At 45.3% G+C, this 27,162-nt stretch overlaps 1 protein-coding gene and 1 non-coding gene across 2 annotated transcripts; both read right to left on the bottom strand.

The window, feature by feature from the left end:
- Window positions 1-9,721: 9,721 nt before the first annotated feature.
- Window positions 9,722-19,280, bottom strand: LOC141060637 (solute carrier family 25 member 3-like). The gene is made up of 8 exons (XM_073556952.1): window positions 19,124-19,280; window positions 15,526-15,687; window positions 13,862-13,986; window positions 12,653-12,832; window positions 11,233-11,414; window positions 10,636-10,808; window positions 10,167-10,277; window positions 9,722-10,078 (listed from the first exon to the last, which is right to left on the bottom strand). Exons 2-8 carry the CDS (start codon window positions 15,677-15,679, stop codon window positions 9,918-9,920), a joined length of 1,086 nt encoding a protein of 361 aa, XP_073413053.1. The 5' UTR covers window positions 15,680-15,687; window positions 19,124-19,280; the 3' UTR covers window positions 9,722-9,917.
- On the bottom strand, window positions 10,926-11,169 carry LOC141060688 (small nucleolar RNA SNORA53). The gene has a single exon (XR_012222743.1). It is a non-coding gene; the product is annotated as a small nucleolar RNA SNORA53 (small nucleolar RNA).
- Window positions 19,281-27,162: the final 7,882 nt, after the last annotated feature.

Here is a 27,162-nt window from a genome sequence, read left to right as displayed (position 1 = left end):
GGGGCCCCTCATATATGACCTCATTTTACAAACTACACCAATTAATTAATGTAGGGGTGCAGTGATTATATTGACACCACATGTGTCTCACAGAATTTTATACCAGTGGGCGGTGAAGAAAGAATTACATTTTTACGTGAACATGCAACTCTTCCTGAATCATGTACAGCAGACTCCACCACACACCACTAAAAAAAACCTGTTGGTCTTGTTGAATCGGGGCCATTGTGTGACAATACCCACAGTCTGACTCAGTTGGCGTGACCACTTAATGCGTCTAGCGCCGCATAAACGCCAAATACAGCTCTGCTACACTAAATATTACTCTGCATTTTCATCTGTAGCTGCCATTTAAGAAAGATTCTCAGCTTTGAATATCGACAATGGGTTTCCATAGACTACTTCTACTGGAATCAAATAACACTAGGGGCCTAAGAGTTTATTCACATGTTACAGTCAAAATGTAATTCTTTCCATTATTTTCTGCCAATTCAATACACTGTGCTGCGATTTGCCTAATTGTTAATATGGTCCCTTCAGAGATGTGTATTGACTGTAGCAAAATGGAAGTGGAGTAAAGCCATTTAATAAGGATTACATTTTTGGATGCAGATCACATTTATCTGTCTCTATCGGCACACTTTTTCTTATTTTCAAAGTAATTAATAACTGCAAACAATTACTGAGGTTAATTTTCCAATTGAAATGGCACAATTGTTAACAATGTCTCCTCTGAATACTTAAGCTGGTCCCTTTAGAGATGTATGTTGACCGAGGGAAAATGAAAATGGAGTGAAGTCATTTAATAATAATTCCCATTGGTGAAATATTCAAACGTAACCATTAGATTTGATTTTTGGATGCAGATCACATTGCTCTGTCTTCATTGGCATATTGTCCTTATTGATTAATACCGCAAGATTGTGGATTAAATTGAAAAAAAAAAATCCAATAAAATCAACTCGAAATTCACTGTAGCTCGTACCTATGGGAATTGGATAAGTACCGTATATATCAAGTACACAAGTTAAGTGTGCATCATTTTGCCAATTCAGGGCCATAACTATCTAGATTTTCGATTTGTTAGACTGCCAGATCTATAGGAGGTAAATATTTGCAGCCAGTAACATTTTAGAATCCTTGTAGCCTTAAGGCTATGTGCACATGTATGCCGAAAATCTCTGCATAAAAACCGGACTCCTTCCCAGAAAACACGCGTTTTTTTCCGCGCGTCCCCAGACACATAGAAAATAGCTAGAAATGCGGAATTTTCCGTGAAATTAATGAGCATGCTGCGGTTTTTTTTACCGCGAAGCGTTTTTTTTCCCGCGGGAAAAAACGCATCAATATGCTCAAAAAGTGCAAAATGCATTAAAATGAATGGGAAGCTTCTTTTAAGCGTTTTTTTGAGCAGATTTTTTGGTAAATCCGCGGGAAAAACACGGAAAAAAAAACGCTGTGTGTGAACACAGTACAGCCTAAGACTAGGCCGGACTGTACGTGTAATGAACAGCAACATAGATCTATGTGATGCGGTTAGTTTAATAAGGGACGACCTGGAGGGGAGAAAACTAACATTTATAGAGAAAGTAATAAAACATTATAAAAATGTCTGTAAAGTGCTGTGGAATTAATGGCGCTGTATAAATGAATAAAATAAATCAAACTATGATTCTTCAGCTGTCAGCCAGGACCCAACATAGCTGGGTTCCTAAGGTAAGAGCCTTGTCTACCAAATATTGAAGATTTTCTAATTGGTTACAGAATTGGTGGCCATTAGAACCAACATACGGTAATTCTGATCTCCTCAAATGTATCCAAGGATTCCGAGTGAGGAACAACCAGGTGAGCGGTGTGAATGAAGAAGTACACTAAGGATCTGCAGACATGGTTGTAGAAATCAATGTTCAGTCTATGAGCACTCACATTGATTTCTAGACATATAGTGTAGTCCAGTGTCCATACGATGCACTGCTTGGACATTTCCTTTTTCAAATAGGCAATCACATTTCATATGTAATGTTGGTGTATGAATTTCGGTGGTATTAGGAGACTCAATATCACTCTATTGTATGATTGGTAGCAGCACTTAGCCGACAGTTTTTGTTTTTCTTTTTGTCCTGTGGCATTCATTAACTTTTTTTTTTTTTGCAAAGTCTTCAAAATGGATATAGTTTATTAATTTTGTGCCCCCCCAAAATTTGTTTTTAACCCTTTTACAGCAGAAGTCACACATTAAGCTAAATATCAAATTTATGCCAAAAAAAAAAAAGTAAAATCACTAAAGCCAATCGATGACTTACTTGATAACATCTGGAAACCCCAAATCCCTCCCACAATGACAAATGCCCTTTTAACCTACATGGACATTTTTGGGGTTCCTGTTTGAGACCCCAAAGACAGAACTCGTTATAAGGCCGGGATCACACACGCGGGAAACTCAGATGAGTCTCGCACGTCAATACCCGGCACTACCGCCAGCACTCAGGAGCGGAGCGTGCGGCTGCATATGAAGACTTCCAGGTCATAGACGCAGGGAAAAATACCAGCGCATGCGCAGTAATGGCTATATGCTTTGCCCCAGGGCTGTGGAGTCGGTAAGCCAAACCTGCGACTCCGACTCCTCAATTTCCCTTACACCGACTCCGACTCCCACATTTATATTTAAGTGAAAAATTTATTGTAGTACAATGTGAACATCAGACATTTAATCATTTTTATGATAGAACATAATATATATTTATTGGAATACAACTTTAGAACACAAAAACCTGTAATAAATTGTAAATATGTAATACACTGTATAATATCGATTACATACATACGGTACAGACCAAAGTTTGGACACACCTTCTTATTCAAAGAGTTTTCTTTATTTTTATGACTATGAAAATTGTAGATTCACTCTGAAGGCATCAAAACTATGAATTAACACATGTGGAATTATATGATTAACAAAAAAGTGAAACAACTGAAAATATGTCTTATATTCTAGGTTCTTCAAAGTAGCCACCTTTTGCTTTGATTACTGCTTTGCACACTCTTGGCATTCTCTTCATGAGCTTCAAGAGGTAGTCACTGGAAATGGTCTTCCAACAGTCTTGAAGGAGTTCCCAGAGATGCTTAGCACTTGTTGGCCCTTTTGCCTTCACTTTGCAGTCCAGCTCACCCCAAACCATCTCGATTGGGTTCAGGTCTGGTGAATGTGGAGGCCAGGTCATCTGGCGTAGCACCCCATCACTCTCCTTCTTGGTCAAATAGCCCTTACACAGCCTGGAGGTGTGTTTGGGGTCATTGTCCTGTTGAAAAATAAATGAGGGGCCAACTAAACACAAACCGGATGGAATAGCATGCCGCTGCAAGATGCTGTGGTAGCCATGCTGGTTCAGTATGCCTTCAACTTTCAATAAATCCCCAATAGTGTCACCTGCAAAGCACCCCCACACCATCACACCTCCTCCTCCATGCTTCACGGTGGGAACCAAGCATGTAGAGTCTATCCGTTCACCTTTTCTGCGTCGCACAAAGACACGGTGGTTGGAACCAAAGATCTCAAATTTGGACTCATCGGAACAAAGCACAGATTTCCACTGGTCTAATGTCCATTCCTTGTGTTCTTTAACCCAAACAAGTCTCTTCTGCTTGTTGCCTGTCCTTAGCAGTGGTTTCCTAGCAGCTATTTTACCATGAAGGCCTGCTGCACAATGTCTCCTCTTAACAGTTGTTGTAGAGATGTGTCTGCTGCTAGAACTCTGTGTGGCAATGACCTGGTCTCTAATCTGAGCTGCTGTTAACCTGCAATTTCTGAGGCTGGTGACTCGGATGAACTTATCCTCCGCAGCAGAGGTGACTCTTGGTCTTCCTTTCCTGGGGCGGTCCTCATATGAGCCAGTTTATTTGTAGCGCTTGATGGTTTTTGCCACTGCACTTGGGGACACTTTCAAAGTTTTCCCAATTTTTCGAACTGACTGACCTTCATTTCTTAAAATAATGACGGCCACTCGTTTTTCTTTACTTAGAATTTGTATTATGGCAAGAAAAAAGCAGCTAACAGTCTATTCAGTAGGACGATCACCTGTGTATCCACCAGACTTCTGCACAACACAACTGATGGTCCCAACCTCCTTTATAAGGCAAGAAATCCCACTTATTAAACCTGACAGGGCACACCTGTGAAGTGAAAACCATTTCCGGTGACTACCTCTTGAAGCTCATCAAGAGAATGCCAAGAGTGTGCAAAGCAGAAATCAAAGCAAAAGGTGGCTACTTTGAAGAACCTAGAATATAAGACATACAGTATTTTCAGTTGTTTCACACTTTTTTGTTAATTATACAATTCCACATGTGTTAATTCATAGTTTTGATGCCTTCAGAGTGAAGCTACAATTTTCATAGTCATGAAAATAAAGAAAACGCTTTGAGGTGTGACCAAACTTTTGGTCTGTACTATGTGTATATATATATATATATACACACACACACACTGTATGGTGTATATATATATACACACACACACACACACACACTGTATATACACATACACACTATGACTTACGTCTGCTAAGATAAAGCCTAGATCCTCAGGCTACATTCACACTATGGTCATAGCCAGGATCAAACCTGGGGGGGGTGGAACCTCATACTGTTGCGCAGAATTTCATACTGCACACCTCAGCTGCTGCAGAACCTCATACTTCACACCCCTACACTTGAAAATAAAGCCTGCACCTTAAGATGTGATGAATGCAGTCTCTTTATTCCAACTATCAATTGATGTTGATGTGTTACTGAAGACGAGCAATGCCTGTCCTGGGCGTCCTTTTGGGCAGCTATGAGGTGTACCTGACTGGTGCTAAAAAAAAAAAAAGGAGTGTTAGTCTGTGTGCTATCCGGCTTTCATTCTTTTTGGTACAGATATGATATGGATACAGATATGGATAAATGGATATACAGGTAGAGCAGATTTCTAATCTGCTTTTGCTATTGAAAACATTATCTATGAGCTCAAAAACCTTTCAGGTGATGCGTTTTTTTAAAAAGCTGATCTGCTTTTGCAACTGAAAAACATATCCTCAAAAAACGCAGGAAAAACGCTGTGATAACTTTCCCAAATTCCTATGAAAAAAATATTCAGCACATTCTGCATTGAACTACTGTACCCAATTTATTATATATTTTAGGAGTCGGACCATTTTATACCGATTCCAACTCCGACTCCACCAAAATGAGCACCGACTCCGACTCCACAGCCCTGCTTTGCCCACAGTTTGGCAAAGCATACTGAGCAAGCGTCAGAGGCCTTTGCAGTGCGCAAGCGCTGAAACAATACGTGAACGCAGGAAGAAGAAATGCGGAGAGCAAGACGGAGGGGGAGCAGGCGAATAAGTGCTGCCTATCGGACTAGACCACGGCAATTTACATACATCTGAACCGATATAAGGTATTTATGCATGAAAGATGCGGGGTCAGGGGGAAGCAAAAGTACTAAGAGAATCCTTATGTGACACAATTGAATGATATCATTATACGATCTCAAAAAAGGGGTGACAGATTCCCTTTAAAGATCCCATAATAACAGGGTCTGTACCACAGGACTGGCGTATAGCAAATGTGGTGGCAATATTCAAAAAAAGGGACACAAACTGAACTTGGAAATTATAGGCCAGTGAGCTTAACCTCTACTGTGAGTAAAATTATACATTTTTATAGCACCATTGATTCCATGGCATTTTACATGTGAAAGGGGCAAATATAGACAAGTACAATAAACATGAACAAGACAAGGGACACACAAGTACAGAAAGAGAGAGGCCCCTGCCGACGATCGCTCACAGTCTACAGGGGACGGGTGATGATACACTAGGAGAGGGTAGAGTTAGTTGTGCGACAGTTCAACAGACTGAGGATCACTGCAGGTTGTAGGCTTGTCGGAAGAGGTGGGTCTTCACGTTCCTTTTGAAGGTTTTCGTGGTAGGCAAAAGCCTGATGTGTTGGGGTAGAGAGTTGCAGAGTATAGGGGAAGAACGGGAGAAGTCTTGTATGCGGTAATCATGGAGGGTTTTCTAAGAGATGCTATATTGGAGTATCTGAGGAATAACCTTATGACCCAATATCAACATGGGTTTACGAGGGACCGTTCCTGTCAGACTAATCTGATAAGCTTCTATGAAGAGGTAAGCTCCAGACTGGACCCAAGGAAATGCAGTGGACGTGATGTATATGGACTTTTCAAAAGCTTTTGAGACAGTGCCACACAAAAGATTGATACATAAAATGAGAACAATGGGGATAGGGGAAAATATGTGTAAGTGAGTTAAGAGCTGGCACAGCGATAGGAAACAAAGGGTGGTTATTAATGGAGCACACTCAGACTGGGTCGCAGTTAGCAGTGGGGTACCACAGGGTCGGCGTCGGGCCCGCTTCTTTTTAACGTTTATTAATGACCTTGTAGGGGACAGTAGAAATTCAATATTTGCAGATGACACTAAACTCTTCAGGGTAATCAATACAGAGGACAACAATTTTATATTACAGGATTTATGTAAACTAGAAGCTTGGGTTGATAAATGGCAAATGAGCTTTAATGGGAATAAATGCAAGGTCATGCACTTTGGTAGAATGAACAAGATGTATAATTATGTGCTTAATTGTAAAACACTGGGCAAAACTGTCACTGAAAAAGACCTGGGTGTATGGGTGGACGACAAACTCACATTTAGTGGTCAATGTCAGGCAGCTGCTGCAAAGGCAAATAAAATAATGGGATGCATTAAAAGAGGCATAGATGCTCCTGAGGAGAACATAATTTCACCCCTATACAAGTCACTAGTGCGACCACACTTAGAATACTGTGTACAGTTCCGGTCTCTGGTGTATAAGGACACAGTTGAACTGGAGCGGGTGCAGAGAAGAGCGACCAAGGTTATTAGGGAACTGGGGGGGTCTGCATTACCAAGATATGTTATTTCACTTGGGGTTATTTAGTTTGGAAAAACGAAGGCTTAGGGGTGATCGTACTGTCCCCTGCATATATTTATACATTTTAATAAGACCTTTCTAAAGATCTTTTCACTCAGACCTGAGACAGTGACAAAGGGGCATCATCTTTGTGTGGAGGAAAGAAGGTTTCAGCATAAATCAGACAGGGTTCTTTACTGTAAGAGCAGTGAGACTATGGAACTCTCTGCCATATGATGTTGTAATGAATGAGTCACTACTAAAATTTAAGAAGGGCCTGGATGCCTTTCTTGAAAAGTATAATATTACAGGGTATATATACTAGATTCCTTGATAGGGCGTTGATCCATAGAACTTGTCTGATTGCCATATGTGGAGTCGGGAAGGATTTTTTTTTTTTTACCCCAATGTGGAGCTTAGTGTTTGCCGCATGGGTTTTTTTTTTTGCCTTCCTCTGGATCAACATGTTAGGCTATGTATGGGTTGAACTAGATGGACTTAAAGTCTTCCTTCAGTCTTAGAAACTATGTTAGTATGTTATTCTGAATGGGGAAAAGGGGTGTGATTTGAACTTTAATTTTTTTTTTTTAAAAACATTTTTCACTTTTTATTTGCTTCCATCCGATCACTTGAGCATTTTAGCTACATGGAACAGGGCTGAAGCACACTTGCCATGAGCGACGACTATTGGGCGGCACTCACAATCCGGATATGACAACCACAGGGGTCTGCTGCAGACCCCGGGCTGTCATGCCAACTCAGCGTCAACCTGCCATCATGTGATACGATTGTCGATGGGTGGCATTAGGGACGCGCGCTCAGTGCGAGTATGTTAAATGTCGTTGTAAAATACTGCTGTGAATCTTTGACATGTTAACAACCGCAGGATTGCTAATCCACCCACGGCTGTTAGGGGCACATGTCAGCTGTTCAAAGCAGCTGACATGTGCCGGTAAAGTTGCTGGTTCACTGCGGGAGCCCACCTTAGACATAACAATACGTCTAAGGTGGAAAAGTGGTTAAGAATTTGGATTTTCTCTACATTCGTGTTACAAATGGTCCTTTAGATTTTGGGCTTCTACACGGTGTTCCAAATTATGCAAAAAAATATTTCCTCATATTTTCTCTAAATTACCTATATGAATTGCAGTCATTGTTATTTTCCAGTCATCTACTATTCTAGTATAATTGCAATGTTTTTGAGAAAACTGCCTATGAAAACAGTATATTTTTAAAAATAAACACTCAAAATGCATGTTCCAAATTATTATGCACAGTTTTCAACCTTTTTATTTTGAACAAAAAAATGGTCAATTGTGAAATTATAAGCATTATCAGCTTATTACAAAATGAAATCAAAACAGTTTTCAAGTCAAAACTTTATTCTAGGTGATGTTACATTTGCACATAGGACCCCTTGTTCGAAAGAAGCTTCTGAACTCTCTCGTCCATTGAATTTGTCAGTTTTTTGGATGGTTTGTGCTTCAATTGTTTTGCATGTGGACAGAATACCCTCCCAGAGCTGTTGCAATGTGAACTGCCTCCCACCATCATAGAAACTCCTTTTGATGATGCTCCAGAGGTTCTCAATGGGGTTGAGGTCAGGGGAAGATGGTGGCCACACCATAAGTTTGTCCTCTTTTATGCCCATAGCAGCCAGAGATGCAGATGAGTTATTTGCAGCATGAGACGGTGCATTATCATGCATGAAAATGATCTTGCTGCGGAAAGCACGGTTCTTCATCTTGAACCATGGCAGGAAGTGCCATTTTAGAAACTCCACATAGATTATGGAGTTTCTTTACCCCTTCAGGGATCCTAAAGGGGCTGATGATCTCTCTCCCCATGATTCCAGCCCAACACATTACTCCACCTCCTCCTTGTTGGCACCTTAGCCGTGTTTTCATGGGGTGTCCATCAACCAGCCATCCTTCACTCCATCCATCTGGACCATCGAGCGTTGCACGGCACTCATCGGTGAACAAAACAGTTTGGAAGTCAGTCTTCATGTATCGTTTGGCCCACTGGAGCCGTTTCTGCTTGTGTGCAATGGATAGAGGTGGTCGACAGGATGGCTTACGCACAGCTACAAACCTCTGAAGGACCCTGCATCTTGTTGTTCGGGGGACGTTGGAGGCACCAGCAGCTTCAAAAACTTGTCTGCTGCTATGACAAGGCATTTTTGCAGCTGCTCTTTTAACCTGACGCAATTGCCTGTTGGAAAGAGTCCTCAATTTTCCCTTATCAGCACGCACACGTGTGTGCTGGGAATCAGCTACATACTTCTTGATTGTGCGATGATCACGATGAAGTGTCTTGGCAATGTTGATTGTAGTCATGCCTTGACCTAAATACTCCACATTTTGTTGCTTCTCAGCAGCCGACACATGCTTTTTCTTTCCCATTTTGGCAAAAAATGTAGGCTGCTTAATAATGTGGAACAGCCTTCTTACGTAGTCTTGCCTTTATTTGGACACACCTGCCAGACTAATTTGCACAGGTATCTGCAATTGCTTTCAGTGATATAAAGAGCCCTGACACACATCACCATCAATGAGTTTAAATGACAAACAAAAAAATTCTAACCTTATCACTCCTAAACTCTTTTTGCATAATAATTTGGAACACAGTGTACATGTCCGAGTGAGCTGGCTATTTTGTCGATAGAAAAAAACCTAATGAGATACCCTTTAAGTGTCTTGCATACAGGTTGGAGGGTGACCTGTATGAACTAAGAAAGGAATATGACACCAAGGCCAGAAGACACATTCTTCCATTCTTGTGGACCTTCTGTTTATTTCAACAGACAACCACACCGGTAAAACCAACTGAGAGGTGAGCTACCAATCAGAGTGAACATACAACCAATAATTACATCAGGGAAATTGTAGATCCTACATGGTTGAGTTTTCCTTTATAAAACCTTTAAAGTCATGTAAGTTTACATTTAGTCCATCTGTTTACTGGGTCAGGCCAAGCTTCTTCTTCAGAGACTCTGGCATCTCAGGGGGAGGAGGACGAGGAAGTCTGAAGTAGACCTTCACGGAGTCATAGATGAACCATTGCAGAGCGGTTAAGGTACCAATCATGATAATACGAGCTGTCAGTCCCTTCCAGACGCCTACAAATGCAAAGAAAAAAGTGAAACAGGTGGTTGGAAAGGAAGAGGTGGGGGATGAGGGAAACCATTCAAGGTCAGAGATTTGTACCTTTTGGTCCAAGCCTCTTGAGGACTTCAACAGCAGTGCTTCCCTTTTCTTTGTTCAGCACAGAGACCACAGAATCAGCAGGATGGGACACAATAGCGCAGAACACCCCAGCTAAAATGAAAGAAAGCTAGTGAAGCACTGAAATTTAAAATTATACAGTGAAAGGGTCAAGAAAGACTGTTAGCCAGTTCATATTAAATAACTTACAGTCCAAGACCATTAAAGCAGCTCAATTTGAACAATTAGGAGATTCTACATAGTAAGGTACAAACAGACATGCTAAAGTAAATGCTTTAAGAGCGTGCCAGGTTACAAATGAGGCTCCGAAATGCCTAGATGGCACAGTGGCTGCATAAGTTGTCTATGGGCCCACTAGAGATTTCAGAGGCCTGGTTTGGTGGCAATCTCACCACAAAACAGCTTAAAGCTCCCCATTCTACTGCTGTAAACTACTTTCATACCAACTTACCAATGTAACCAGCGACAAAAGTGACAACCAACTGTTCGCCCTTTGAACATTCACTGCGTGGCTTGGGTACAACATATTTATACAGGGCTTCAACTGTACGCTCAAAGCAGGCAAACTTCATCATGGTGTATGGGATCTGCCTCATCCATAGGGGAGCAACACCTTTGTAGAACCTGTGCAAGTTAATATTTAAAATTATGAATAAGTAAGGAGCAAGTCTCTCAAACGCCGCACTATGAAAGGAGTTTGTCAGGCCAAACTGACAGTGTAAACTAAACACAAAGCCTATCATTGTCCACACAATAGCCATGTTCTAAAGGTGGTAAACGGCACAGTCAGACTGTTGCTGCTGCCATTAGAACAGAAATGGCTAATGTGAAGGTATATTACTCTTACATGCCAATGACTCAAGCACCTTTGACTGTACAACCAAAAAAGTTGCTGGTTGTCACTGAACTGGAACCGCTGGGAGTGAACCAGCTGAACTCAGAACAAGATAAAACAACCCCAAAGGTGGATCTAAGGGAGCATGTGACTGAACATTGGGAAAACAACCTTTCCAAAGCAAAAATAAGGAGGAAATGAACCAGTACTTACGCCCAAATTCCTTCTTCAGCATACATCTTGGGGGCGGCTTGCCGCAGAGTGTTCGCATATCCCGGCTGTGTTTGGATACGTACTTTTGCAGCTTCCATTGGAGACAGAGCAATATCTGCAAAGAACTCAGCGCTGGCAGATGCAGCCAGGTACAGGGATGTACGCCACAGGTAGGAGTTTTCCTGGGGGGGGGGGGAGAAAAAAAAAAAAAAAAATAAGAAAAACACATTACGACAACTACATATAATCTTCCCTTCCCTTTAAACAAAGTAATTTCATTGGACATTTAAGTTATGTTAACACGTTGTGTTTTGCTTTGTTTTAGTCTGCAGGCAAAATATGCTCTCTTAACAAAAGAAGCTACTTCCAAAAAGCAGGGTTTGAAGTGTTTTTCAGGATCTCAAAGTTCAGCTTTGCTTCCACCACAAAAGCATGAACACAGGTAACCAATGCTAGACATATGTGAAAGCATAAAACCATTTATGGAAAAAAAAAAAAAAAAAAAAAAAAGGCAATTTGATCAAAATATTTAGTGGAAAGATTTGTTTTAAAAAAAAAAAAAAATAGCGACTATTAAACAAAAAAATTTCATAACAGTTCATAAAAAATACACAGTTACAAATATAACAGCAGGGAAGGTGAATTGGTTGGAGATCGCTTACCTAAGGCATTGGCAGTGCATTGAGTGTGTAGGACATTGCGTACTTTCACACTTGGTCCACCCTTGAGTTGGTCAGGCATTGTATGAAAAGGTACATTGGTCGGCCAGTGTTTACTCTCCACATATCACTAATTTAATTAAACTGTACTATTATCAGGTGAGGAGCCCAAGACATTCTGGTCTAAATTGAGGAATGGGGGGGGGGGGGGGGAATAGTGTGGACACATGAGATTTCTGAAATATCCCTTTGCTGGTACTGTGAAACACAGCTTTTTTTTTCCCCTTTTGGCATGCTTCAATAGTTTCCATGGGAGACTAGAAGCTGCCATAACCCGATCAGCTCTGCTACATACAGGCGATGATCAGATCAGCTGTATGTAGCAGAATTACTCACTTGCTATGAGCGCCGACCATTAGGCAGCGCTCAAAGTGACAACCTGAGGTCTCCAGGAGACCTCTGGTTGTCATGCCAACCTATCGGTGACCCGCAATCACATGTCGGGGGTTACCGATGGGTGGATTTCGGGCCTGATGGCTGTAAGAGTGTTAAATGCCTTTGTCAGTTTGACAGCGGCATTTAACGGATTAATAGCCGTGGGTGGATCGTTATTCTGCCCGCAACTGTTGTCATGTGCCAGGAAAGATATGGCCTCAGCGCCAGAGCCCTCAAAGGGAGAGAAGCGACCTGCGCTGTACTAGTACAGCGCAGGTCGCGAAAGGGTTTAATTTAATACTCAAATCTTTTATGTACAGTCTTACCTCACCGAGCATGTTTGCATACAAGATTTTGAAAACTTCATAGAATCCAAACTTGCATAATCCTTGCATTGAATAGCCAATGAACGTAGGTGCCCATCCTTTAGCAAGGCCACGGACACCATCTTCTTTGAGCGTTACTGAAAAGCCATTGAAAATGCTCTTGTACTTCTGAGGATCCACCTACAATTTAAAAGAAAAATCTAGATTAAAAGACAAAATTAGGCAGTTTAAACGGAACTTTTAATTAACAGTCGCATGATCAGGACTACAAAAAGGTGGAGAACAATAGTGTGGAAACACATTTCCAAATGTCTTACTGTCCACAGGATGACAAGAAAACCTTGAGGAACTATTGTCTCAAACTTTAGCACCTTCGACAGTATAATCAGAAGTTGCTTGGGGATGGCCAAGAGCAAAAGCATTTCAATTTACAGTTGTCAAATACCTGACACATGTAAATGGCAGAGCAAGATTCTGCCCATGTAGGGACAACCCTGTATAAAAAAAAAAGATGGTTTACTATTTGGAAGTGCTCAGTTGAAGTGGAGTTTTCAGTAAACCAATTCACAGACTTTCCAATGGGCAATATAACAGAATGTTAGACTTCTGACAAGTCTTCAATCCTTCAAAGGGGTTGTACCAAACCTAGAAATTATTTCTTACCAGCGAAATAGGCAAGAAGGATCCTAGAGATCAGGAATTTAAAAGTCCCGAGAACCAGGGCTCTGAAGAGCTCCATGTGAATGGAGCAGTGGTGGATTATGCGCACAGTCGCTCCTTTCACTCCTAATGGCAGAGATCAGCTACTTACACCTGTCCCATTAAGAATGAATGGATGTGCACACCACTCCAATCACACAGGGCTCATAAGGACCTGGTACTTGGAACTGTAAGGATCCCAACGGTCAGACCCCTATCAATCGGGAAGTTTACGATAAGGAATCAAATTCCAAGCTAGGTACATTCTCTTTAATGTTCATCACTCAACATGTACTTCACTTCAGTAAGACTTACATGATCTGCAGGAAAAGGACAGAAGACAACTAAATATCTATTTGCGAGCAGTGATTGGGTCACCCTTTTATGGGAAAGAGCTGCAAAGTCACATTGGCAAATGGGGGACAACAGTATTGGGCATATAATAAGTATAACATTACATATAAAAAACCCAGACACACAAGCATGTTAATTTGATAGTGTTATACCAACCTGAATTCGACATTTCACCAGATCCAGAGGTACAACTGCAGTGTGTGTTATACCACAACTTAGGATGCCACCAAAGCCACACATTGCATAGAACTGTGTGGAGCCATATTCACAACTGTATTCCCCTGCATGAACAAACCAGAACACACCATGCTTTTATAACAAACATGCCTTGCTCAGACTGTTTAGTGGCACAACAAGTTCATTTAGGAAACACTGGTTAGTTTACACTCCGGGATACATGCAGACAAACCTGTATTCTGCATTTAACCAGATCTAACGGGACCACTGCAGTATGCGTTGTACCACAGCTTATGATTCCACCAAAGCCACATAGTGCAAAGAACTTCCCAGATCCATACGCACAGCTATATTCCTCTGTTTAATCAAAAGCAATAAATTAAGTGTAAACAGGGAGACACTAGTGCTGGACGGAAGCTGGATTCACACACCCGTAAGATCCGGCCTGTGCCTGGACAGGAATACCCGACCTGACCTCAGGAGCCTTGTAAGCACATGAGGTCGTCCAAGTCAGAAGAGTCACCAGATATTACAGTCCGTGCACAAACTGTTCATTATGGACGTCTGCATCCAGTGTTACGAACAACCAATAAAAGGGATATTTGCATTTAAAAAACCCAATTCAGAGTGTTTTTTTCCTGGTGTATGAAAAAAAAAAAAAAAAAATTTGTGCAAGACATTTTGCATTGCACAGTTTTTGCAACATTTTGGAGACACACAAAAAAAAAATAAAAAATTGACTCGTGGTTCTCAGAGCAGCTCTGCCAAAATGAACGGAGCGGGTGTGTGGCAATGTCCAGCGGTGTCATTCATTACTAGACGCCAGAAATATTACTCCTATATGTAGCTGGATTAAGTGGTATGGAGAGGCTGCTGGCAAGAGGCACCAGATTCATTCTAAGGGTGGTCGGAAAACTTAATTTTCATCCTAAATGGCCATTTGACACCATAAACTAAAATATTTTCTGACAATTAAAAATTCCATATAAGTGCTTTTTTTTCCTACTTCCTTTGAGAATCCCAGCACATGCGGATATAGTCATATGAAGCATCATCTGGAGGGCAGATACCCCAGACATGTCTGTACAGCACAGCTTAGCCGTATGGCAATGCAGGAGGGACAGTGCCGTTTGCCTCCTGGAGCACAGATTTTCTTAAAACAGTTTATGGACTCCCTATATAGAGGTACCATTTTGGGGCACAACACATTCAAAGATCGCCCAGCGACATCGTGCCAGCACAGTTCCTGTACCTGGACGATCAGCATGACAAACGTACATCATGTTGCAGGAAGGGATTAATCTTTGAATGTTGTCACTCTAGTCCGGCTAATAGACCAGATGAGACAACCCTTTTATATAGACAGTACGAAGAGTATAACCTTCAATATAACCACAGAAATTCTAGAGAACACACCTGCGTGAGGCAAATCACTATTGCTTCTGAAGAGTTAATGGTAAGAAGTGTTCCAGGTGTTTATGTAAGGACATGACCTTGAAAGAAAGTGACATATACAAGAGGATATCCTGATCCCACAAGCTGGATCTGCTAGACACTGTACCGCAAGATAATGGATAGAATGTGAAGGCAATGCATGTGTGTGGTCACTAGAACCCCTCGGTGTCACGGCTATGTACACATACCTTCGGGGACAGCCGCAGCAGCAGCAGCCAGCCGGCGAACTGGTTGGACCTGGGAGGAGCCGTTCTTCCGTAAAGTCACATTCTCTGGTCCCAACTGGAAGTGCGGAGCATTAAACGGGTTCACCCGGGCCAACTGGGCTACAGTGGAGTACATGGTGGCAGCTGTGGATTTAAAGCAGGACTGTCATCATACATGCTTGGTAGCCACACACTGATGAAAAGTATACTTGGTAGATCTTCAGAGAATACACTGGTAGACTTTGGTGTCTGGATGTGATAACTAAGCAGGCAGAAGAACCCTCGGCTGGTCCTGCACATGGATGGAGTCAGCACAGGTCACAAGAAAAGTGCTGTAACCGCTTGTCCAAGAAACAAATCAGATTTCCCCTTTCATTTAAAAAATACAAAGGCTTCTAAGAAACAAAAGCTATAATATGATTGGTCAGTGTGTGCAGGTCCTCTTTACCAATGATGGGCAGTCCGCGTCTTTTTGGTGTTCTGGATTATTTGGCTCTGCGCACTAGAAAGAGCTGGATCCGTTAGCTCTCATATCTGTAATTATGTGTTCAACTGCAAGTTAAGACTTTATGTTAAAGTCTGTCAGCACAACTTGGTGGGATGGCACACCTAGATATCTGAGTGCAACGAGCGCCTGTACTTGGCCTGAACAGTCATTTGGTGCTAACCAGAATGAAAAAAAATTTAAAAAAAGTCACCAATGAAAGCATTTTTCAGGCTAGGTGGACACCATTTTGGTCACACCAGCAGCCAAACAGTCATTTCACTCCCAGTGGGAGCCAACCAGAACCTACGAGTGGCCATTACTGGAGCACCTAATTCCATCATTAACAGCAAAGCCGGGCAGCCAGCTATCCCTGACAGATGGGTCACGAAAGACCCGCGATTACTCTCGTATGAGGTTACATACCACCAATCCCTCCAGAAATGAGGTTACAAAAGCTCACCCCCCCAATCCCTCCAGAAATGAGGTTACAAATGCTCAGCCCCCCCCCCCCCCCCAATCCCTCCAGAAATGAGGTTACAAATGCTCAGCCCCCCCCCATGCCTCCAGAAATGAGGTTACAAATGCTCAGCCCCCCCCCATGCCTCCAGAAATGAGGTTACAAATGCTCAGCCCCCCCCCCCATGCCTCCAGAAATGAGGTTACAAATGCTCAGGCCCCCCCCCCCCCATGCCTCCAGAAATGAGGTTACAAATGCTCAGGCCCCCCCCCCCCCATGCCTCCAGAAATGAGGTTACAAATGCTCAGCCCCCCCCATGCCTCCAGAAATGAGGTTACAAATGCTCAGCCCCCCCCCCCCCCCCATGCCTCCAGAAATGAGGTTACAAATGCTCAGGCCCCCCCCCCCATGCCTCCAGAAATGAGGTTACAAATGCTCAGCCCCCCCCCATGCCTCCAGAAATGAGGTTACAAATGCTCAGGCCCCCCCCCCCATGCCTCCAGAAATGAGGTTACAAATGCTCAGCCCCCCCCCCCATGCCTCCAGAAATGAGGTTACAAATGCTCAGCCCCCCCCCCCATGCCTCCAGAAATGAGGTTACAAATGCTCAGCCCCCCCCCCCCCATGCCTCCAGAAATGAGGTTACAAATGCTCAGGCCCCCCCCCCCCCCATGCCTCCAGAAATGAGGTTACAAATGCTCAGGCCCCCCCCCCCCCATGCCTCCAGAAATGAGGTTACAAATGCTCAGCCCCCCCCCAACCCTCCAGAAATGAGGTTACAAATGCTCAGCCCCCCCCATCCCTCCAGAAATGAGGTTACAAATGCTCAGCGCCCCCCCCCCCATGCCTCCAGAAATGAGGTTACAAATGCTCAGCGCCCCCCCCCCATGCCTCCAGAAATGAGGTTACAAATGCTCAGCCCCCCCCATCCCTCCAGAAATGAGGTTACAAATGCTCAGCCCCCCCCATCCCTCCAGAAATGAGGTTACAAATGCTCAGCCCCCCCCATCCCTCCAGAAATGAGGTTACAAAAGCTCAGCCCCCAGTCCTTCCAGAGACATCAGAGCAGCAGTCACTGCACCTCACAGATTACAAGACAGGGAGAGGCCGGAGGGCATCGGCCATTGCCAACTCCAACGCTTCCTTCCCTGCAGACACAGGTGCCAGTAAGGCTATGTGCACACGCTGCGGTTCTGCTGCGATTTTGGCAGTAGTGTACAGTAGTATGTGATCCTATGGGATTTACAATCCGCAGTGCACATGCTGCAGATTTTTAACTGCAGAAAAGCTGCGGTTTTGAATCCGCAGAAACAATTGACATGTCAATTCTTTCTGCGGATTCTGCTGCAGTTTGTCACCTATTCCATTGTCCAGGTGGCAAACCACAGGGCAAAACCGCAGACCAATCCGCAGTGTGTGCACATAGCCTTATAGTAATGGAACCTGAGAACGCGTCATTTAGGCTAAGTGCACACGTACCGGAACTCTCGCGGAAATTACCGCGAGAATTCCGGAATTCCAGTCCGCGGGAAAATCGCATTTTAAATTCCCGCGATTTTCCCGCAGAAAAACTAGCATTTTGCAAGCGTATTTAGCTTGCAGAATGGTAGCGTTTTCCAAGCGATCTGTAGCATCGCTTGGAGAACTGATTGACAGGTTGGTCACACTCGTCAAACACAGTGTTTGACGAGTGTGACCAACTTTTTACTACTGAGGCCGCCTATGCAGCATCAATAGTAAAAGATAGAATGTAAAAAAAAAAAATAAAATATTGTTATTCTTACCCTCCGATGTCCCGCGCATCCGTTCCCAGTAATCCTTTCCGAAAATGCCCGCGATGACGTCCGTTCTCGCGGGATCGCGACGTCTCGCGGTCATTCGCGATGACGTCGCGCGAATGACCGCGAGACTTCGCGATCCCGCGAGAACGGACGCCATCGCGGGCATTTTCGCAAAGGACTACTGGGAACGAGAGCGTGGAGAGAAGCGGGAAGGCTGCGCGGGACGTCGGAGGGTGAGAATAACAATATTTTTTATTTTTAAATTGTATTTTTTGCAGGGATATGGTACCCAAAGCCCGGAGGACAGTCTCCTCTCCTCCGGACCGTGGGTACCATCCGCAAATGTTCTGCTTACTTTCCGCATGGTGTGCACAGCCACATGCGGAAAGTAAGTGGAACAATGCATTCCTATGGGTGCGGGATCGCCGCGATTCCGCAAATTAATGAGCATGCTGCGGTTTTTACCGCGAAGCGATTCCGCCGCAGTAAAAACCGCAGCATTAGCACAGCATTGCGGAATCCCATAGGAATGCATGGGATGCTTATTTTTTGCGTTTTCGCGGCAAAATCGCGCGGTGGAAACGCGAAAAAAACGCCACGTGTGAACTCAGCCTTACTATGGAACCAAACTGATCAGCGCTAAGGACAGAAGTTATGGAAATCAAGCAATCTGGACTCCACCATTGGTGGAAACCCCGTGTGTGGTATCCGAGGGCATTGCTGGCACATGGGGGCGATGACTGGGCCCTCTGGGGTATTTACAGGACACTGCTGCAGGGGAGGATGCACCCATATCACTAGCCGGCGGGAGGCCCGAAGCTTCCCCGCCCCGCGGCCTGTCCGCCCCGCACTCACCTAGAAGATGGCGCTCACTCTGCCGTCACCGGCTAACAGAGAACGAACGTCCTCCAGACCTAATGAATTTGTCCTTCCGTGACGTCAGCGCCCCGCCCCCGCACCGCTACCACTAAGCTAATTGGTTCTTGCTGCGGACGTCATTAAAACTCCAAAGTCTTATTGGCTGCTGCTCAAAGGAAGGGCGGTTTTAGTCACGTGACCGCAGTAAAGCGAGCCCTGCGCGTTCAGAGCGTGCGTCTCAGCTGACCGGAGTCCTGCGTGACTCTGGGCTTAGTATATCCCGCGATGCGTCGTCTCCAATGTCACAGGAAGAGGTCGTTTCCACACTGACCTTTACTTACAGCGTATGCTGGTGATATTCTACCACCTACCCAGGCAGCATATGTAGGAACAGCGACATGTCAGCCACTGCACGCCTCTGGCACCGAGCTTCTAGAAAAAAAGACTGGGGTGTTTGGGCCCCTCAGGAGGGACTGACTCTAGGGGCCCACCCTATATGCAATACCTGGTAGCCGCTCTCCCCATTATAGTGGCGTGTGGACTGTACATCTACTGTGCGACCCCATAACTGGGATGTGTAATTACAGCAGTTTGCATTAATGGTTCTTTGGCAGATCAAGTTATCACTGATCCACAGGTTAGGTAGACGATCGCTTACTGATCGCTGGAGTCCAACCATTGGAAACCGCACTGATTGGAAAAATGTGGAACTTGTAGCTTAGGCCTGTTTCACACTTCAGTTTTTTTGTGTCAGTTAAAATCCGCCAATATGGCGGAAAGCGGATCCGTTGGTAACTGATGTGAACGGATGCCACCGGACCGTTTTTTTGAGGGAACCGCAGCCCGAGGAGAGAGTTTTTTTTTTCCAGGCGCCAGAACAGACTTTAGGGTTAAATTTCAGGCTGAGTGAAGTCTTTCGGGCATGCGCAGTGTGAAGTGCGGATCGTGCCGCCCGAAAAAACGCTGCATGCACCGTTTGGCCATGTCGGCGGACGGCAACATTTTGACGGATCCGCAAAAAAACGGATCCAACGGATGGCTGTCCGTCAAGATCCGCCGGTAATGCAACTCAATGGGGAAAAAAATGGATCCGCCAAACAAAATAGCGGATCCGTTTTTTTGCAAAACGGCGGGTCGGATGGACGAAAACTGAAGTGTGAAACAGGCCTTACTGGGGGGATGGCTGACCACAGCACCATTTATCCTCTTTGGGGCTGTCAGAAAACGCCAAGTGCAGCCCTCACTGTCACTTAGGGAATGCATGAATCAGTGGTCAATTTTATGTGACGCTCCATTGTAATCGGGATAGAAGTTGCACATTCTGCTGATCTGTGCAGGTCCCAGCCGTTGGATCCTCACCAGTCAATAACTTTTCACTTCTGTTATGGATAAGTGATTAACAGGATTCACCAGAGAATCCCTGGAAGGCCACATGCACACATTCAGTATTTGGTGAGTTTTATACAGTATTTGTAAGCCAAAACCAGGAGTGGATGAAAAATGCAGACGTGTTTGTATTACGCTTTTCCTCTGACCGCTCCTGGTTTTGGCTTACAAATACTGGGGTAAAAAACGCACGAAATATTCATTGTGTGCACATGGCCATAGTACATCTTCGCTATTGTGTAATGGTATGTCACAGGACAGGGCAGGGTTAAACTACCAAGTATTTAACCTCATAGAAAAAATAATCTCCATATTAACAGAGTGAACTAGTGACCGCCATCCACAACACAATCTACAATACCAATAGTAGATGTGTATTTCCTGAAGGAAGTACAGATAGTGCTTTGAAATGGTGCCTGGGCTGCCCCTTTGAGAGAGACTTGCCTGCTGCCCCTGCAAGTCTTTCAACTCAGGATCCGTTTTAACTGTGGGTGCCACTCGGGCCACTTTGGCCTGTGGGGCCCCTCAGTGTCTGATTTGGTGGGTAGAGCCTCTCAAGATCCGATTTGGTGGCCGGGGCCCCTCAGGGTCCGATTTGGTGGCCGGGGTCCCTCAGGGTCCGATTTGGTGGGCGGGGCCCCTCAGGGTCCGATTTGGGGGACTGGGTGGCTCAGCCTCCGATTTGTAGGCCAGGGTCAATCAGATTTGCATTTGTGCTTTGGTTTCACTTTAAGAGCTGATATTATCTGGCAAAAACTCTGTCCTGCTGGGGTCATGTAAAGTTCGTAGGCGTTGGCATAGTAACTGGGTGTGCCTGCGCATTTCAATGAGCTTAACTGCCCCCTCACGACTGCCCCATGTTTTCCCTATGGCAAAATTTTCCCATTGAAATGCATTGAGACAATGCATTCCAATGACGGGAAAATGTTTTTTCAAACGCAAATTGCGCAAAAACTACAATTCCGATCGACACGAAAAATACTTAGCACACCAATCATGGACGCTGGCTTCGAAACGACCCCTCAATGGAGTCTGCGTGTGTAGCGGTTCCGGACGCATTAATTGCGGAAATCAACTGAAAAATAAGAACTAGATGTGTATTTCCTGAAGGAAGTACAGATAGTGCTTTGAAATGGAGCCCGGGCTGCCCCTTTAAGAAAGACTTGCCTGCTGCTCCTGCAAAACTTTCAACTCAGGATCCGTTTTAACTGTGGGTGCCTCTCAGGGTCCACTTTGGCCTTTGGGGCCCCTCAGGGTCTGATTTGGTGGGTGGGGCCCCTCAGGATCCGATTCAGTGGCCTGGGCTCCTCAGGGCTTGAATTGGTGGACGAGATCCCTCAGGGTCCGATATTGTGGCCGGGGCCCCTCAGGGATTGATTTTTTGGGTGGGGCCCCTCAGGGTCCGATTTGGTGAGTGGGGCCCCTCAGGATCCGATTCGGTGGCCTGGGCTCCTCAGGGCTTGAATTGGTGGACGGGATCCCTCAGGGTCCGATTTTGTGGCCGGGCCCCTCAGGGTCTGATTTTGTGGGCGGGGCCCCTCATGGTCTGCTTTGGTGGGTGGGGCCCCTCAGGACCTTATTTATTGGGCGGGGCCCCTCAGGGTCCGATTTGGTGAGTGGGGCCCCTCAGGGTCCGATTTGGTGGGCGGGACTCCTCAGGGTCCGTTTTGGTGAGCGGGGCCCCTCAGGGTCCGATTTTGTGGCCGGGGCCCCTTAGGGTCCAATTTGGTGGGCGGGGCCACTCTGGGTCCAGTTTGAAGGCCAGGGTGGCTCAGTCTCCTTTTTGTAGGCCAGGGTCGATCAGCCTCTGATTTGGAGCCTGGGGTCACTCAGCTTTCGATTTGGCGCGCAGGCCCTTTAAGACTCAGTTTGGTGCGTCGGCCCTTTAAGCATCACTTAGGCGCGTCAGCCCTTTAAGAGCTAGTTTGGCTCACTGGGCTTCTAAATCCACTTTGGCGCACATTCTCAGGGGCATGCGTCATGTGATGAAGCTAGATTTGCATTTGTGCTGTGGGTTTCGCTTTAAGAGCTGATATTATGTGCCAGAAACTGTGTCCTGGGGGCGTCATGTGACGTTCGTAGGCGTTGGCAAAGTAACTGGGTCTGCCTGCGCATATCAATGAGCTTAACTGCCATTTGAATAGCCTCAGGGCATGTTTTACCTTCCCATTGAAAAGCATTGAGACAATTCATTCCAATGACGGGAAAAAAAATTGCGCAAAAACTACAAATCCGATTGACACGAAAAATACTTAGCACACCTCTCTTGAACGCTGGATTCGAAATGACACCTCAACGGAGTCTGCGTGTAGCGGTTCGGGCCGCATTAATTGCGGAAATCAACTGAATAATAATAACTAGATGTGCATTTCCTGAAGTAAGTACAGATAGTGGTTTGAAATGGTGCCCAGGATGCCCCTGCAAGACTTTCAACTCAGGATCCGTTTTAAGTGTTGGTGCCTCTCAGGGGCCACTTTGGCCTCAGGGTCTGATTTGGTGGGTGGGGCCCCTCAGGATCCGATTCAGTGGCCTTGGCTCCTCAGGGTTTGAATTGGTGGCCGGGTTCCCTCAGGGTCCAATTTTGTGGGTGTGGCCCCTCAGGGTCCGATTTTGTGGGTGTGGCCCCTCAGGGTCCGATTTTGTGGGTGGGGCCCCTCAGGGTTTGATTTTGTGGGTGGGGCCCCTCAGGGTTTGATTTTGTGGGTGGGGCCCCTCAGGGTTCGATTTTGTGGCCGGGGCCCCTCAGGGTCCGATTTTGTGGCCGGGGCCCCTCAGGGTCCGATTTTGTGGCCGGGGCCCCTCAGGGTCCGATTTTGTGGGTGGGGCCCTTCAGGGTCCGATTTTGTGGCCGGGGCCCCTGAGGGTCCGATTTTGTGGTTGGAGCCCCTTAGGGTCTGATTTTGTGGCCGGGTCCTCTCAGGGTCCAATTTTGTGGGTGGGGCCCCTTAGGGTCTGATTTTGTGGGTGGAGCCCCTGGGTCCATTTTGGTGGGCGGGGCCACTCGGTTCAATTTGGTGGGGGGCCACTCTTTGTCCGATTTGGTGGGCGGGGCCCCTAAGAGTCCGATTTGGTGGGCGGGGCCCCTCGGGGTCTGATTTGGTGGGCGGGGCTCCTCAGGGTCCGATTTGGTGGGCAGGGCCACTCTCGGTCCGATTTAGTGGGCGGTGCCCCTCAGGGTCCTATTTGGTGGGCGGGGCCACTCTCAGTCCGATTTGGTGGGCGGAGCCCCTCAGGGTCCGATTTGGTGGGTGGGGCCCCTCAGGGTCCGATTTGGTGGGCGGAGCCCCCCAGGGTCTGATGTGGTTGGCGGTGCCCCTCAGGGTCCGATTTGGTGGCGGGGCCCCTCAGGGTCCGATTTGGCAGGCGGGGCCCCTCAGGGTCCGATTTGGTGGGCGGGGCCACTCTGGGTCCGATTTGGAGGCCAGGGTGGGTCAGTCTCCGATTTGTAGGCCAGGGTCGATCAGCCTCCGATTTGTAGGCCAGGGTCAAACAGTTTCCGATTTGGAGCCTGGGGTCACTCAGCTTTCGATTTGGTGCGCCTGCCCTTTAAGACTCATTTTGGTGCCCGGCCCTTTAAGAATCACATAGGCGCGTCGGCCGTTTAACCCCTTCCTGACATGAGACGTACTATCCCGTCCATGGACGGGATAGTACGTCTACCGCGATCAGCGGCGCCCACGTGGTGAGCGCCGCTGATCGCGGCCGGGTGTCAGCTGATTATCACAGCTGACACCCGGCACAATGTGTCAGGGGCGGTCACGGACCCCTTGTTAACCCCTTGGTGTACCGGGAGTTAAAGGGAAGCATCGGCAGGGAGGGGGCTCCCTCCGTGCTTCCCTGAGCCCCCCACGGCAGCGCAATGTGCAGCGCTGCTGCGGGGGGCTCCTTTCCTCCAGGCCCCCGAATCCAAGATGGCGACGGGGGCCTTCGAGGGCCTGCAGGAAGCTGGCTTCCTCAGTGCCTGCAAAGCGCAGGCAAGAGGAAGTCTTCTTCAATGCCTGTGAAAGATTGCTGATCTGTCACAGTGATGTGACAGATCAGCGATCTGTCACAGGACAGTGATGTCCCACCTGGGACTATGTAATAAAGTAAAAAAAAAATAAAAAAAAGTGTAAAAATAATTTTAAAAAAATCGCCAAATAAATTAGTAAAAAAAAAAAAAATATTCCCCAATAAATTAATTTTTTGAAAATAAAAAAAACCCAAAACAATAAATGTACACATATTGGGCATTGCCGCGTCCGTAACGACCCGCCCTATAAAACTGTCCCATTAGTTAACCCCTTTAGCGAACCCCTTAAAAAATAAAAATAAAAAACGAAGCAAAAAATAATGATTTATTATCATACCGTCAAACAAAAAGTGTAATGACGCGCGATCAAAAAGGCGCATATAAATATCCATGGTACCGCTGAAAACGTCATCTTGTCCCGCAAAAAACGAGCCGCCACACAGCTTCATCAGCGAAAAAGCAAAAAAGTTATAGCTCGCAGAATAAAGCGATGCAAAAATAATTATTTTTTATATAAAATAGTTTTCATTGCATAAAACCGACAAAACATAAAAAAAGACCTAAATGAGGTATCGCTGTAACCGTACTGACCCGAAGAATAAAACCGCTTTATCAATTTTACCGCACGCGGAACGGTGTAAACGCACTCCCCCAAAAGAAATTCATGAAACGCTGGTTTTTGTTCATTTTGCGTCCCAAAAATCGGAATAAAAAGCGATCAAAAAATGTCACGTGACCGAAAATGGTACCAATAAAAACGTCAACTCATCCCGCAAAAAATAAGACCCACATGACTCGGTGGGTCAAAATACGGAAAAATTATAGCTCTCAATATGTGGTGATGCATAAAGTATTTTTACAATAAAAAGCGTCTTTCAGCGTGCGACAGCTGCCAAAAATAAAAACCGCCATAAATAGTAAATCAAACGCCCCGTTATCACCCCCTTAGGGAAAAATAATAAAATTAAAAAAATGTATTTATTTCCATTTTTCCATTAGGGTTAGGGCTAGGGCTAGGGTTAGGGTTAGGGCTGAGATTAGGGTTAAGGGTGTGTTGGGGTTCGGGTTGAAGTTATAATTGGGGGTTTCCACTGTTTGGGCACATCAGGGGCTCTCCAAATGCAACATTGCGTCTGATCTCAATTCCAGCCAATTCTGAGTTGAAAAAGTCATATGGTGCTCCTTCCCTTCCAAGCTCTGCCATGCGCCCAAACAGTGTTTTACCCCCACATGTAGGGTATCAGCCTACTCAGGACAAATTGCAAAACAATTTTTGGGGTCCAATTTCTCCTGTTACCCTTAGGAAAATAAAAAATTGGGGGCAAAAATATCATTTTCGTGGAAAAAAATGATTTTTTTATTTTCACGTCCGAGCGTTATAAACTTCTGTGAACCACTTGGGGGTTCAAAGTGCTCACCACACATCTAGATAAGTTCCGTGGGGGGGTCTAGTGTCCAAAATGGGGTCACTTGTGGGGAGTTTCAATAGTTTAAGTACATCAGGGGCTCTCCAAACGCACATGACACCCGCAGACCATTCCATCAAAGTCTGCATTCCAAAATGGCACTGCTTCCCTTCCGAGCCCCGACGTGTGTCCATACAGTAGTTTTCTCCCACATATGGGGTGTCAGCGTACTCATGAACTCAACAACTTTTGGGGTCCAATTTCTCCTGTTACCCTTGGGAAAATGAAAAAATTGGGGACTAATTGATCATGTTTGTGGAAAAAATATGATTTTTTTATTTTCATGCCCTGGCATTATAAACTTCTGTGAAGCCCTTGGGGGTTCAAAGTGCTCACCTCACATCTAAATAAGTTCCTTAGGGGGTCTAGTTTTCAAAATGGGGTCATTTGTGGGGGGGTTTCCACTGTTTAGGTACATTAGGGGCTCTCCAAAGGCAACATGACACCCGCAGACCATTCCATCAATGTCTGCATTCCAAAACGTCACTACTTCCCTTCCGAGCCCTGACGTGTGTCCATACAGTAGTTTTCTCCCACATATGGGGTGTCAGCTTACTCAGGACAAATTGGACAACAACTTTTGGGGTTCAATTTCTCCTGTTACCCTTGGGAAAATAAAAAAATTGGGGACTAATTGATCATGTTTGTGGAAAAAATACGATTTTTTTATTTTCATGCCCTGGCATTATAAACTTCTGTGAAGCCCTTGGGGGTTCAAAGAGCTCACCTCACATCTAGATAAGTTCCTTAGGGGGTCTAGTTTTCAAAATGGGGTCATTTGTGGGGGGTTTCCACTGTTTAGGTACATTAGGGGCTCTCCAAAGGCAACATGACACCCGCAGACCATTCCATCAATGTCTGCATTCCAAAACGTTACTAATTCCCTTCCAAGCCCCGACGTGTGCCCATACAGTAGTTTTCTCCCACATATGGGGTATCAGCATACTCAGGACAAATTGGACAACAACTTTTGGGGTCTAATTTCTCCTGTTACCCTTGGGAAAAAAAAAAAATGGTGACTAAAAGATCATGTTTGGGGGGTCTAGTTTCCAAAATGGGGTCACTTGTAGGGGGTTTCCACTGTTTAGTTACATCAGGGACTCTCCAAACGTGACATGGCGTCCGATCTGAATTCCAGCCAATTTTGCATTGAAAAAGTCAAACGGCGCTCC

Source organism: Dendrobates tinctorius, unplaced genomic scaffold, assembly GCF_039654945.1.
Source record: "Dendrobates tinctorius isolate UK_male_01 unplaced genomic scaffold, ASM3965494v1 ptg000241l, whole genome shotgun sequence".
NCBI lineage: Eukaryota > Metazoa > Chordata > Amphibia > Anura > Dendrobatidae > Dendrobates > Dendrobates tinctorius.
Note: the sequence above shows the minus strand (reverse complement) of the source record. Positions and strands in the feature narration are given on the sequence as shown.